This window comes from Rana temporaria, chromosome 2 (assembly GCF_905171775.1).
Source record: "Rana temporaria chromosome 2, aRanTem1.1, whole genome shotgun sequence".
Classification (NCBI taxonomy): domain Eukaryota; kingdom Metazoa; phylum Chordata; class Amphibia; order Anura; family Ranidae; genus Rana; species Rana temporaria.
The window spans coordinates 375529941-375545718 of NC_053490.1; the positions used below are offsets into that span (position 1 = coordinate 375529941).

The 15778-nt window shown below is 39.7% G+C and overlaps 1 protein-coding gene across 1 annotated transcript in view; it reads right to left on the reverse strand.

The window, feature by feature from the left end:
* Positions 1 to 1665: 1665 nt before the first annotated feature.
* Positions 1666 to 15778, reverse strand: part of HNF1B (HNF1 homeobox B) — a 75898-nt gene continuing 61785 nt past the window's right edge. Inside the window, exons 6-9 of the mRNA XM_040337814.1 lie at positions 14085 to 14226; positions 10267 to 10458; positions 6015 to 6133; positions 1666 to 2269 (exon numbers count right to left, since the gene is read on the reverse strand). Of these exons, the coding sequence (XP_040193748.1) occupies positions 2249 to 2269; positions 6015 to 6133; positions 10267 to 10458; positions 14085 to 14226 (474 nt within the window). The 3' untranslated portion in view covers positions 1666 to 2248. The remainder of the gene's footprint in view (positions 2270 to 6014; positions 6134 to 10266; positions 10459 to 14084; positions 14227 to 15778) is intronic.

Consider the following 15778-nt stretch of genomic DNA (forward strand, 5'->3'; position numbering starts at 1 on the left):
ATTGAGTGTTGATTCTACACAAAATTTCAACTCAGTTGTACATCATAGCAGGTAAAGCTGTTACAGTTCTTTTAAATACAGTTTAAAATGTTTACAATTGTACATTAACTTTTTAGTTCATTGTTCTGCATTTACTGGCCACAATTATCTTAATGGAATTTGGCAACATATTCAAAAAATTCGAATGGTGGTGGCTCTAGTGGAAGACTGCTGAAGTAATGAAAACATATGCTAGATGGCGTAGATTGAAAATAAATAATGTAATCCTATTTTCCATTTCTGTTTCACCTTTAACATTGGTTAAACTCCGGTCTAAAGGAGTTTTGAACGTTAAGCTAAAAAAAATAAATAAATCCAATTCATTTGCCACATGTTGTGGAACGCCATAGGGCACTCCTCTAGGCTTTTTCTACAGCAGGCCAATCCCCATGATCTACATGAAAGGAAAGGTTTTCTAATTTCTTGATAAAAGTAGCAAACCTCTTTAAAAAAAAAACAAGATCTGTAGCAATTATAAAGATCGTATATCATTTTGAACTTGACTTCACTCTCCATAACATCCTTTGAACAAGGCCAACATTCAGTATTTTGAATATATTATAGACTAGCTTCTCTAGGTTTTATTTTTTTAAATAAAAAAAATGACATACTTACCTGCTCTGTGCAATGGTTTTGCACAGAGCAGCACTGATCCTTCCCTTCTAGGGTCCCCCACTGGTGCTCCTGGCTCCTCCTGTCTTCGAAGTACCCCCATAGCAAGCCACTTGCTATGGAGGCACCCATGCAGGCTCAATCCCCAGCTGCGCTGTGTGGCTCGGCCCCATCCCTGGCTCTGTTGTCATTGGATTTGATTGACAACAGCAGGAGCCAATGGCTCCCGCTGCTCTCACTAAATCCAGGGAGGAGGGAAAGTGTGAGCAGTGTTTCTGCTCTCAGGCACAGCGCTGCCTCGAGATTGGACTCAGATAAGTATTTGGGGAGTGAAAAGCGGGAGCTGCATGTTAAGAGTTTGTTTACCTTAATGCAGAGAATGCATTAAGTTAAAAAATAAAACGAAAAACCTTTAGCTTTTACAACCACTTTAAGGCTCAAGGATAACTAGAGAAGGATTTTTATTTTTGTTGTGTGACTGTAATTTTTTTTAAATTTCATTGGGCTCATCTGTGTTTGACCCTTTAGTGTTTAGAAGTAAAGAAATAAATATCCACATAACCAGAATACTAATATTCATCTAACTGAATTTTTAAGGGAGTATGATAAGGCAGTGATAGCAAGTATTGATTATTACATAAAATTTTGATGGGAAAGTGATTATTTACATTAATGGTCAACTTGTTGTGTTATGCTTGTTGTATATATGTAAAAATGTCTTGTTCTCTAAAGCAACATAGGGTTTGATGAATGCCCTTGTGTCACCTACAGTTTACAATAATAGCAATGGACCTAATTTACAAAGACCTGAGAAAAGGAAAAAATATATATAACAACCAGTCAAAGGAGGTCCCAAATCTTTTTTCCCTATCTACAAAATTTTTTTTTTCATTTCCTCCTGTCTTTACAAATCAGTCCCAGAATGATGTCATGGACTGTACTGCATACAATTTACCACATTGGAATACATTATATTGTGCAACACTGCAAATTCATCCCATGGCTTTGTGTATGTTGATCAAATGCTTCCTTTTACTTGGATGTTTGACCTTTCCTTTAAAAAACAACCAAAACATTATATTTATGCATTATGTACAAAATAATTGCACTTTTTTTTACAATTTACAGCTATTAAACAAATTCACTTCTACAGCAATCGTTCACTTATTTAAACATTTACAATGGCTCAGTTCAGCTTTGTACACAGTTTTCGGCTCCAGAATTTCCAGTTTCTATGGCAATGTTCCAGCAGCAGTCTGTATGCACCACACAGGTTTGCAGTCTCTCCTATGTATAAGTAATTGCATTTTATCACACTCCATCTACGTGTCATGTCTGGGTCACACAACTCAGGAAAGCCTTCAAATTACCTGGGAAGATGACTGAAAATCAAGTATTGTCATGAGAGTGAAAATTCACTGTCTTTTCCCCTTGTTTAGAGAGTCTGATTCTCCAGTTCTTAGTGGTTCACATCTGAAATGGAGATTGAATCAAATTCCATATAGTAACAACTGAAAGTCCTAGATGTTACCATTGTTTGTAAAGTTCTGAGAAAATATCCATATTGCTAACATAGGAGGTTAAGTGCAGCAGGATATCACCAGGCTTGCAAAGGGCACTGCAAAAGAAAGAAAAAAGACTTTCAGAAACGACATTTAATTATGATAAATTACCCTAATTTAGCAAAATTATTTTATTGCACCACAAATGAATTTTATGACAGAGCTACTTGGCCATGGAATATGGACATTTACCCTTTACTATATACACAACTACAGAACGAAGGCCTGTAGGCTTTGAACGGCGCAACTATAATAAGCACTCAAACAGCTTTAAAAGCATTACCAAAATGTAGAATTTACTTTAGGTATAAAACTTTATTGCTCTGAAACTGTAATCTGTAATATTTGTTAATAAAGTCTGTAGGAGATCAAGTAGAGAGAAAAAAACTGCAAACTTTTAGATTTTTGGTGTATGAAGAACAAACATTGTTAGCAAGATAAGAAGACACACATATAGTATTGCATACCATTAAGAAATGGTATTTAGTGTCTGAATATATAATTGCACTGGATGATATTGCATTGTATTGTCAACATAGATAAGAAAAATAAATTATATCACGGCATCAGAAACTCAGGGATCCACATTTGTAGGTATAATAAAGTCTGCACTGTACATTGGCCTTAAAGGGGTTGTAAACATATCATACTTACCTCCACTGTGCAGTTCGTTTTGCACAGTGTGGCCTCAATCATCATCTTCTGGGGTCCCCCAATGGCGCTCGTGGCTCCTCTTCACATCGGTAAAAAAAGCGCTCTCCCTGTGGGTTACCTTGCGGGCTCGCTCCCGAGTCCAGCATTTGCGCTCATAGACACAGAATGCTGGACACGGCCCTGCCCCCTGGCGCCCACATCATTGGATTTAATTGACAGCAGCAGGAGCCAATAAAAAATAACTTGTTGCTCTAGGTGAGACAGGAAGCCTGATGATTTCACGAGTGCCCACCCCAGCTCGCTTACGCATACGACCAACAATGAAAGAGATGGCGGCATTCCAAGATCATTCAAAATTCTTTAATTTCCGAACATCGCAAGTGTTACAAACAGACAGGCAGGTAGACTAGTTTCACACACTAACAGGTGCGCTTATTCATTGCATTTAATGAATAAGCGCACCTGTTAGTGTGTAAAACTAGTCTACCTGCCTGTCTGTTTGTAACACTTGGGATGTTCGGAAATGAAAGAATTTTGATCGATCTTGGAGTGCAACCATCTCTTTCATTGCTAGCGGGAGTCAATGGCTGTGCTGTTATCAATCTATCCAATCAAGAGCTGAGCACCCCAGGCAGAGAGGTAGAGCATAGGATGCATTAATGTGAAAAAATACGAGGGTTTACAACCCCTTTAAGCTTTTGGTAGTTACTATGAATCTTTCTAAAATTGTATTTGCTAAAATGCTGTTTGTACTGTGTCTGTTTAAAACTTACGGTTGGCGACACCCAATAAGCAAGTGGTTGCTTTTTTTGATAAAGTAATTAAAATAGCCTAGAAAAAACTAACTATGAGGATGTTATTAAAATTGTAGCAATCAGTTGGTAATTTTTGTTGTGTAAAATATAAGAATAATGCCTTGTACACACAATCGGTTTTCCCGGCGGTAAAAAGTCCGCAGGGAAAACCAAGGAGAAAACCGAGAACCTGCCCCGGTAGCTTTTTCCCCCCTACACACAGCCGGTTTTCCTGGCAGGAAAACTGCCATAAGAGCTTTGGTCGATGGGGGCCCGGCCGTGTGTTTGCTCCACAGCAGGCTTTGCCTAAAAACCGCCGGGAATCGCGTCAGGAAAAAAGAAAACATGTTCTCATTTTTCCCACTGGGAAAACTTCAGGAAAACTGCCATGGATCATACACACGTCCAGTTTTCCCAGCCAAAAGCTGTCATGGCATTTTTCCCGACGGGAAAACTGGTCGTGTGTATGAGGCATAAGAGTAATACTGTATATGACCTACAGTTGCCATTAGTCACCACATATCATTTTTATGAAACTTTATAATTAAGTTCCAAAATGTGTTCCTTTATGTGTTGGGACTTGTGAACAGTTATAAAAGTGCATTATTTTCAGGTGAAACAATTGACTGTGATGTAAAAGACATACTCAAACACAGCACTCTCCTCTAATAGGCCCCTAGTATAGTCATGTGATTGGGAGGTCATGATCATAATAGTAGTTCAGTAGTCCAACAAGAAGAACATCATATTTGACATTATGTAAATAATATAACTTTCAAGTATTTACAAAGGTAATGATCATGTGTTTTTGAATTATATATCATTGGATATAAAATCCCAACTTCAGTGGAGTCTTTTTATTTTTATTTTTGAATCCATTTGGGGTTAAATATTGGCTTTTAGTTTAAACTTTTCTCCACACTACTACAAAGTGTTTTTGCTGCTCTTGTTGGGAGATATTTATTCTTATATCTCTGTCCCATTGTTCCTAAGATGGGAAGTGATTGAATCCCCCCATTGGGGACACAGAGCGCAGTAATAACATGACAAATGGTATAAACCATCTCTACTCTATCTCAAACTGAAAAAAAGTTTTTATTGGAGTTGGGCTTTAAATGTAAACACTGAAAGGATTTGATGGTTCTTGGGATCAGTTAACAGATAATATTTTGGCCAAATGCCCAAATATAATGGGTGAATAATAAAAGGATGGTTTATTTAATGTTGCCCCTGTCTGGCAGAGCCAGTAATGAAAATGTAATTCCATGTATTCCTCGTCAATTCCTTTTTGCATTTCCCACTCTTTGTAGTCAAGAGAAAAACATTTATCTAACCCCACAAATCATAATCAGTCAGGCAATCAAGCAAATCAAGGCACCATGGAATACTATTTCCTTGAAAAGGCTTATCAATCCATCTGGTGGGCGCTCAGCCCTAACCAGGCCTGATTAATTATTCATCTTGCCCGAGCTGACTTTGATGCTTGTTGAAACAAGTCCTATAGATGCAGGACATAATTATCTAATCCAAGTACATTAGGATTCAGCCCGTTAAGATGTCACAACTCCCAATAATTACTGCTTCAATGAATGTGTAGCAGCTAAGGCTGAATTAAATTGTCTTCACAATTAAACGTAAAAATAACAGACAACATCTACTTCTATAAACCACCTTCGCAGTCTAGACACCATCAGCCTATTGACATTTTATGCTGTACCTTATTAAGTTAAACTGGGTTGAATTTTTTTGACATTCCCTACTCAATGACAAGTATAAGTTACTCTTTACAAGCTACGCCCATCTTCAGCGAAGTCCCTATAATGCCCATTGCAGAGCTATGTATGCCTGCCACCGGCTGCTAATCTATCAATAATTAGACCAAACAACCTGATGTTTAGCCAATACCAGCAAGCCTATCCGAATATAACAATAATAAACACTGGAAAACTGTCCTAAAATTCCCAATTTCTTCTCATTCCTCTAGGTTTAGGTAATGATATGTATTAATTTGTTAAAATTCTATATCAAAATTGTTATAAATTGCTCAAGTTGCAATATGCAAATGAAAATACAAAAATCAAGGTAAGACAACATTATCTGTATTCAGTCACCTACAATATTTAATGCTGTAGTTTTTTTTTTTGTTTTGTTTTTTATTGGCGACTGTTTCCGTTACTACAAAAACATAGCTAAAACAAAGGTTCCAATTCATCCTAGCTATGTCCAAAACTATAAAAATTCATCAAAAGTCTTGCTTCTTTTTTCCCAGTGACATCAGATTTGGACAAAGAAAACAGATTAGCAAGTGCTCAGAAGAATGTAAAACTCATGGCCAACTCTACGTGCAACCCACCTGTTTATTGGAAGACATGCTTGATAACGTGCTGATGCTGCCAGTATCTGTGACAACCATGGTTGAGGGAAACCGGGATGTGTGTGAATACTGGGGAGGTTCCTGCTTGTGTGCATACACTGTGGACATCAAAAGACACAAGAAGAACAAGGGTTAGCCCATCCATCAAAATACACAGATATCTCCATGAGAAACATCAAAATAATCTCAAACACCCTACAGGGTGCAGTATAAAAAATAATAGAAATGTGAGTTAAAAAAAGCTAATTTTTTAAACAGATTCTAAAAGTTCTTCTGTGTACAGCCATTGGTCCCCTCAAATTGACATGACCTACTTGAGCTGTCATTTTCTACAAGTGCCCCAGGGAGCATTTCAATGTGCTACAGCTGAAGATGAGCCACAACTTGGGTTTTCAGCATTTTAATGTTGAAGTCCCTGGCTGTGCATAAAAAAGTCTGGGGTATAATGTTTTATTTATTGCCCACATAATCCAATCTATAATTATCAAATTGACAGAATTATTTTAAAAATAAAAATGTTTGCATAGAAATAGCTCTGGCCAATAAAAGACTCATAGCACAAATGGAAGATCTGTAATGTTTTTTATTTTACACCTAGGACCAGGGGTGGACTGACAACTCATGGGGCCCCCGGGCAATAGAAGATTATGGGGCCCCCGGGCTTACAGATGGCCACCACGCCAGGAGGCATTGCATTGGCAGGGCAGCTAAAATCTCAGGATTTTCACATCAAAAGCATGTCGATTTTGGACATATCAGGGACAGATGTAAAACATACTGATTTTTATATTCTGTCCCTGGTTTTATTGAGCCTGGCAACCCTGATGGGGCCCCCTAGTGGCATGGGGCCCTCAAGCAGTGCCCGAGAGTCCCAATGGTCAGTCCGCCCCTGCCTAGGACACTGAAAATTACTAGCAAACTGATTTGGGAATCTAGACAATTCAGCAACTGTTTCTAAAACCTGGTGGTCTTGGGTTTAGGAACTGCTCTCCTCAGATGAAACAAATCTACACACATTTAGGCTAAAGGAAAGCCCACCATTCACCAAAGAAAAAGTGAGGTTTACCGAATTATCCAGATTTGGAAATCCATTCACTCATCTTTATGCAAAAAAATATATAATCTGTAAACACTGCTAAAATTAGCACTGTTTATTGAAAAAAAAAAAAAAATCCTAGATCATTATTGTTGGTCATTAATAGTTTTTAATCATTAACAAGTAATTACATGAGAAGAACATTTATCTACTGTATATATGTCAAAAAGATAGTAACTAATCCTTTGCAACTAAATGGCTCATAAATGTATATTGTGAATATGTGCTCTAGGCCTGACTCAGACCTTTTATGTGCATTTTAGAGGAATCTATTGAGGCAATTCAAATCTGTTTGCTTTGTTGATGAAAATAAGGCATTTCTAATTTTCTGTGCGTTTTCATGTGCTGTCATTCCCAAAAACAGAATGAAAATGTGCTACAACATATGTGAAAGAAAGCACGAAAAGACACATGACTTAAAGTAGAGCTATAGGCAAAACGTTTTTTTCATTTTGGATAGAGTAAAGGAGGGTTATAACCCCTGTCAGATTTTTTTCCCCCCATCTATGTCCCATTGCGGAGATTTCCCTTAATTTCCTATCCCATCGCCAAACAGGAAGTGAGAGGAAATCCCTGCAAATTTAGAGAATCCTTTGGGCCCCCCAAGGTCACCAGAACTAGTGTCCCTATTGGAAGATTTCCCTTCTATTACTTTTTGGGGACGACCCACAATTTAGGATTTTCGTTTACATTCACGTTCTATGATATTGGTAAACAGATTTCCCTTCATTTCCTATCCCATAGCCAAACAGGAAGTGAGAGGAAATCCCTGAAAATTAAGAGAATCCCTTGGGCCCCCCAAGGTCACCAGAACTATTGTCCCTATTGGAAGATTTCCCCTCTATTACTTTTCTGGGGACGACCCACAATTTAGGATTTTCGTTTACATTCATGTTCAATGATATTGGTAAACAAGATTTCCCTTAATTTCCTATCCCATAGCCAAACAGGAAGTGAGAGAAAATCCCTGAAAATTAAGAGAATCCCTTGGGCCCCCCAAGGTCACCAGAACCAATGTCCCTATTGGAATATTTCCCCTCTATTACTTTTCTGGGGACTACCCACAATTTAAGATTTTCGTTTACATTCACGTTCAATGATATTGGTAAACAGATTTCCCTTAATTTACTATCCCATAGCCAAACAGGAAGTGAGAGAAAATCCCTGACAATTAAGAGAATCCCTTGGGCCCCCCAAGGTCACCAGAACCAATGTCCCTATTGGAATATTTCCCCTCTATTACTTTTCTGGGGACGACCCACAATTTAGGATTTTCATTTACATTCACGTTCAATGATATTGGTAAACCGGACAAATAGATAGGGTGAATCTCCATAATGGGGGCACAGACAGCAATAAAACCTGACAAGCACTCTAATCATTCTGCACTTTATGCACAACTAAAAAAAAAAAGTTTTGCCTTTAGTTATACTTTAAATGTGGCCAGTGAAATTTTGGGTCACTAAAGGACTGTTGCCTTATTGATATTAAAAATAATCACCAATATTAGGAAGTCAAATTTTATATTTTTCCAATGTCTCCCCCTTTATCTCAAATCCTCTATGCAAAACATTTACTTTTTTATGTCTTTGAAAGGTTATTTAGGTTCAAAAGTAAAAAGAGTTTGAGACTGAATGTGTATATTGTGTATTCGTTATTACTCATGATAAATGTGATCTGATATAGAAGTTATATTTTAAAACTTTTTAGAGTATATCATTCATATGGATTGGGCAAGTCCATACCCGCTCTTGCCCAATTTTTCATGGCAGATGCTTTGGATGAAGCCATTTACTATTCTTTTATATGCAAAATGTATAGCCAGGGGTGGACTGACCATTCGGGCTCTCCGGTACTGCCCGAGGGCCCCAAGTCACTAGGGGGCCCCATCAGGGTTTCCAGGCCCAGTAAAACCAGGGACAGTATGTCAAAATCTGTGTTTTTTTACATCTGTCCCTGAAATGTCCCTTATCGACATCCTTTTGGTCTAAAAATCCCACGAATATAGCTGCACTGCCTCTCCAGTACCTTTTCAGTGTGTGTATGTATACTGTGTATGCATACTGTATGTGTATACTGTGTGGCCCCATAATCTCCTTTTGCCTGGGGGCCCCATAAACTCCTATTGCCCGGGGGTCCAATAATCTCCTATTGCCCGGGGGCCCCATGAGTTGTCAGTCCGCCCCTGTGTATAGCATAAAAGGCACCCAGATGTATAGGTATGATCCAGCTGCCCTTGGGCACCTTAATCACATGATAGTTCCATAACTAAACTCCCCAGCTTGGTTAGGCATCTGCTTTTATATCTATTGAAAGGGATGGGAAAGGCACATGCAGATACCTTCAGTACAATTTTATCTGGGGGAAACAGTTACAGTGGTGATAATACTCCTTATGTGTACATTAGTTATTTCCCCCAAAATATTGTTTGCTTCCAATGCTTGCTGGGAAATACAGTGTAGACATAACATTGTCACCCAGTATGACAATTTTAGCCAGCTATAGGGACCTTCAGCACATTAATGTCTAGTTACAAACAAGATCACTGTAGATCTCAAACAGAGGCGGCTTTTTAATTAGGCAAATTAGGCGGTCGCCTAAGGCCTCGCACTCACAGGGGCCTCACGGCTGCCTTATTTGCTTCTGCTTAATCACTGTGCTCTAGATCAGTGTTTCTCAACTCCAGTCCTCGGGGCGCACCAACAGGTCATGTTTTCAGGATTTCCCTCAGATGAAACTGCTGTGGTAATTACTAAGGCAGTGAAACTGATAAAATCACCTGTGCAAAATAATGGAAAGCCTAAAAACAAGACCTGTTGGTGCGCCTTGAGGACTGGAGTTGAGAAACACTGCTCTAGATCAATGCATATTTATGCTTTCATTTTTATTTGCTTTCATTTTTGTACCCATTATAGACATGAGTGGGGCCCCCGTGTCTAAGTTTTGCTTAAGGCCTTACAAAGCCTAGAGCCGCCTCTGATCTCAAACACGACAAGATTGAGAAATAAATATACGTTATCTCCCGTTTTACATGAACTCCGTGCCATTACACTTCAGGCAAATCTGGTACAAATGTTCTGCTTATGAATACAATTCCTAGAAAGGGCAATAGCTTTGTTTGAGCACAGTACTTACTGTGTGAATTCTGAAGATGAGTCATTGTGGCCATAAATGGTTGTTGTGACATGTGACCAGAAGATGTTTGCATGATATGTTGATGATGCTGGCTGTGCAACTGAGGTGAAAACTGCACCGACTGTAAAGCTGCTAGGCTTCCGGCAACACTATTGATGACAGGAACAGACTGTGCCTGACTAGTGTTCAAATCTGGGGACAAGAATGTCACAGGATTATTAAAATGTATTTGACTGCAATCATTCTCATTTCAACAATATAACTGAAAAAACTGTATACATTTTGTACTGGGTGTTAAAGCTAAAATAAAATGCTTGCGATCGAGGGCGCCACAAAAAGCAGTTTTACTTACCTGTTGCTCCACTCCCACAGGTTCCCTTTAGGCTGTAAAACCGCAGCTTCTTTTCTCTTATGCTCAGGCGGTTGTTGGTCATCTGACATCATCAAGTATAACGCAGTGCTTAGAGCCCTGCATCGGACGTGAGGATTCTGAGGGACAAACCACTGTCGGAGTGAAGGGGAGTAGAGGAGAGTGCTGGCTTCCAGGGGAGGATTGACTATGAAAAATGCTCTGGTCGGGGCTCCTAGCCACTGGCTGGGAGTGCTGATCGGGAGCCGATCGGCAGACCTTTTTCGGTCATGCCCCTTCCACAGAAGTTGGCTTCAGTCGGACTGACTGCAGTACACACGGGCCAAATTTCGGCCGCATTCTATTGAACTGGCCCATGCCGCCTGACATTCGGCCCATGTGTACTAGTCTTTAGGCATTTACGGCTTCTGGCTCTGCCCAACCTTAGAAAACATTCCTTACTCTAAAGGGGAGAAGATGGGCAGTTGTTCTGTTTATCTCAAAGGGAACCAAAAGCATCTGAACAGGTAATGTGCAATGTTACTTTTCTGCCACACATAGCATTTTGCTTTTGGGCCAAAAAGATGGATTTTGGTCTCATTTGACCAGGCATCCTTCTTCAACATGTTTGCTGTGTCCCCCACATGGCTTTCCTCAAACTGCAAACGGGACTTCTTATGGGTTTCTTTCAACAATGGCTTTCTTTTTGCCACTCTTCCATAAAGGCCAGATGTGTGGAGTACACAACTAATAGTTGTCCTGTGGACAGATTCTCCCACCTGAGGTGTGGATCTCTGCAGCTCCTTCAGAGTTACTATGGACCTTTTGTCTGCTTCTATGATTAATGCTCTCCTTGCCCTGCCTGTCAGTTTACGTGGACCACCATGTCTTGGTTGGTTTACAGTTGTGCCAGACTCTTTCAGTTTTTGGATAATAGATTAAACAGTGCTCTATGAGATGTTTAAAGCTTGGGATATTTTTTTATAACCTAACCCTGCTTTAAACTTCTCCACGAATTTATCCCTGACCTGTCTGGTATGTTCCTTGGCCTTCATGAGGCCTTCACTAAGGTTCTCTAACAAACCTCTGAGGGCTACCCAGAACAGCTGTATTTATGCTGAGATTAAATTACACACAGGTGGACTCTATTTACTAATTAGGTGATTTTGGAATAAAGAGGGCTGAATACAAATGCACGCCAAACTTTTCGCATATTTATTTGTGAAAAAAATTAAAAACCATTTATCATTTTCCTTTGACTTCACAATTATGTGCCACTTTGTGTTGGTCTATTACATAAAATCCCAATAAAATACATTTACATTTTTGGTTGTAACATGACAAAATATAGAAAATCTCAAAGGGTATGAATACTTTTTCAAGGCACTGTATTTACAAATCACATGTGACCTACAAAGCAAAGTTATCGCCATGTAAACATTACAGTAATAACTCAAAATGTCTACTTACTGAAAATATTGTATGATACAGTTACCCTTTAATGAAAATCTCTGAACTGATATAATGCTGGGCATTCACAGGGCAATTTTATATTAACTTTCACCACTTTGACCCAGCATTAGATCATTAAAATAGTTTAATGGATCCAGATAATTTACCAGCAACTGTTTGTATATTTATATGTATATTAAAAAAGTTGGTAGGTTGGTAGGTTACCTTGATCCAGCAGCATTTCAAAGCTGGTTAAAAGTTGTTTAAAATTGTCTGTGTTCTGGCCATCAAAATTGCACATTACTGAGCGAGTGAGTAAGTGAGTGAGAAACGTATATAGCCCAGCACATGCGAACTGAATCGCCTCAGGGCGCTTAGTATCCATTTCTTACTGTATTTTTTTGCCTTCAGAATAGATGGGTTTTGAGTTTATTCCTGAAGGCCTGGTGATTCACCTCCATTCGGATGCTGGTTGGTAGTGCGTTCCACAGTCTAGGTCCTTGTAGCCAGATTCAGGTAGGGGCGCGCATCTTTAAGGCGGCGTAGCGTACCGTATTTATGCTACGCCGCCTTAAGTCAGAGAGGCAAGTACTGTATTCACAAAGTACTTGCCTCCTAACTTACGGCGGCGTAGCGTAAATGGGGCCGGCATAAGCGCGCCTAATTCAAATGAGGATGAGGGGGCGTGTTTTATGTTAATGGGGGGTGACCCGACGTGATTGAAGTTTTTTAGGAACGGCGCATGCCGTCCGTGTACATATCCCAGTGTGCATTGCTCCAAAGTACGCCGCAAGGACATATTGGTTTAGACATGAACGTAAATTACGTCCAACCCTATTCACGGACGACTTACGCAAACAACGTAAAAATTTTCACATTTCGACGCTGGAACGACGGCCATACTTAACATTGACTAGGCCAGCTATTTGATGGAATAACTTTACGCTGGAAAACTCCTTACGTAAATGGCGTATCTTTACTGTGATGGGCGCACGTACGTTTGTGAATCGGCGTATCTAGGCATTTACATATTCTACGCCGAACTCAACGGAAGCGCCACCTAGCGGCCAGCCTAAATATTGCACCCTAAGATACAACAGCGCAGGCCGTCGTATCTTAGCTAGGTTTAAGTGTATCTCAGTTTGAGAATACACTTAAACTTACGGCGGCGCAGATTCCGAGTTACGTCGGCGTATCTACTGATACGCCGGCGTTACTATTCGTGAATCTGGCTAATAGACTGCAAATCTTTGTTCTCCTTTGGACTTGTATCTGGCCTTGGGTATCTGGAGTAGTTTTTGGTTGGAGGATCGGAGAACGCGATGGGGGTTGTGGCATTTAAATTTTTCGCATAGATATTGGGGGGCGCTTCCTTGAACACACTTATGCGTCAGACAAACTGCCTTAAATGTAATTCGGTCTTTTACTGGCAACCAGTGAAGGGATCTTAGGGAGGGCGAGATTGATTCCCAGGGGTTTTTCCCAGTCACAAGTCGTGCCGCCGTATTTTGAACGACTTGTAGACGAGCGATTTGGTACTTTGGGAGTCCGAGGTAAAGGGCGTTTGCATAGTCGAGTCTGGAGTTTATTATCGTTCCTACCACGACTGCCGTGTCTTCCTTCGGGATAAAGGGAATGAGTCTACATAGTCAGTGCTGCAAGGCCATGCAGCACTGACAGATCAATACCAAGCCATACAACCGCAGGTCAAAGGAAAGAAAAGTGCTTGATCCCAGCCAGTAGAGTACAATGATCATTGTTGTCAGCAGCGATCGCACGAAAGTCGATCTTTGGTACAACCAGCCTGCCTATAGATGGATCAGAAATTTGTATAGTTCCTGATAAACCGGTCGCATTTCAATCCATCTATGGCCGGCCTTAGTATGTAAAGGTTTATTTCTCCAAATCAAATATTTCTGAAAACAACATGAACCCACCGTAAAAAAAATAAAAAATAACGTTCTGAGATATATCTAGTCTAAAGACAAGTTTGAAACAAATCCTCTTGCCAACTTACTTTGCGTTATTGCCATGACGCCGGATATGGGTGCCATGATAAGGTTTTGCGATTGTTGGGAATTGTGATGGACTGAGTGGGACAGACTGTGGATATTTGTCAGTGTGCTTACTGGTGGTAGTCCACCTCCTGACACAGATATCTGTAAAAAAGGAAAAAGGTGTGATTAGAAAAGAACTAAGAACAAAAGTTTGTGAGATGCAGGAAACTTTCAATAATGATGACGTATGAGAGAAATACACAGGGAAAAAATATGAATAAGGGAAAATAAATGGTATATTATGCAGGGCATTTAAAAAGAATAACATGGTATAACTTAAAAACTTTATTCGCACAATTACAAAATCCTTAAATGCTAAATGCAATGCTTGTATAACAATGGCTAACACACACAGGCCAATGATGCATCCTGCCATTATGACTGGCCTGGTCTGAATAAATCGGGCATTTCCTAGAAGGACAGCTTTATAATATTATTAATATGTGCCAAAGCAATATTTTTTAATTTTTAAAGAGTCTCACTTTGACAGATGATTTAAAAGCTGCTTTTCATAATATGTGTGTTTCAGTAAAAAAAAGTGTTGCAAAAAATCATTTGGAGAGGGGTAAGAAATACTTAAATAGGTAGTAGATTATACTACCAAGATGAATGGGTTTGAAAACATACAATTAAAGAGATCCTATCATCAGACCACTCATTTTAACAAAAATCCTCCCATAAGATTGTATGTGCTCTAAATGTATTTATTGTAATTGTAAAAGCCTATCTTATGTAGACACCCGAATCTCCCTAAGCTCTGGGACTGATATTGGGTGTTACCAATGGGTGTAATGTCAGTGGTCCGAGCAGACTGTCACTGAAGTAACCCTCTAAGGCCCCTTTCACACTGGAGCGGTTTGCAGACGCTATTGCACTAAAAATAGCGCCTACAAACCGACCCTAAACAACAGTTGCTGTTTCTCCAGTGTATAAACCTGAGGGCTTTTACACTGGAGCGGTGCGCTAGCAGGACCGCTCCAAAAGTCCTGCTAGCAGCATCTTTGGAGCGGTGAGAGAAGCGGTGTGCTCCTTCCCATTGAAAGCAATGGGAAACCGTGGTTATACCGCCAACAATGCGCCTCTGCAGGGGTTAAAACCGCACCGCTAGCCACTAAATGCTGACGCAATTACAACGGTATAGTGCTGCTAAAAATAGCTGCGCTATACCACCACCGCACCTCACGCCCCAGTGAAAGGGGCCTAAAGCCTAGTACACACGATGAGATTATCAGATGAATGATTGTCTGTTTTGTTTTTGCATGCTAGACTCCATATCGAAAACCAATAGGTTAGTAAAGTCCGAAAATTCTCATATGAAAGAATAAAAATTTGGAAGTCATGTAATCAAATTGTTTTTTTATTTTCAGATGAAAACTGTACTGATTAAACAAAAAATCTGGTATTGTAAGATAACATTTTCATGTTTGTCCCTTCAGAAAATTTTAGACAAAAGCTGTGTACTAATGATCAGATTATCATACGATTGCTTCGAAAGCAGTCCTTTTTTGTATGATATTCTGATCGTGTGTATGGGACTTAAATGTTCCTCTTTACTCCTGCCTTTGCAAGCTACATATAGGGCTCATGTTGATAAGTGCTGTTTTCTTGACTTTGATGTGTTTTTAGAATGCAAGTCAAACGCAGGTCAGAAAAA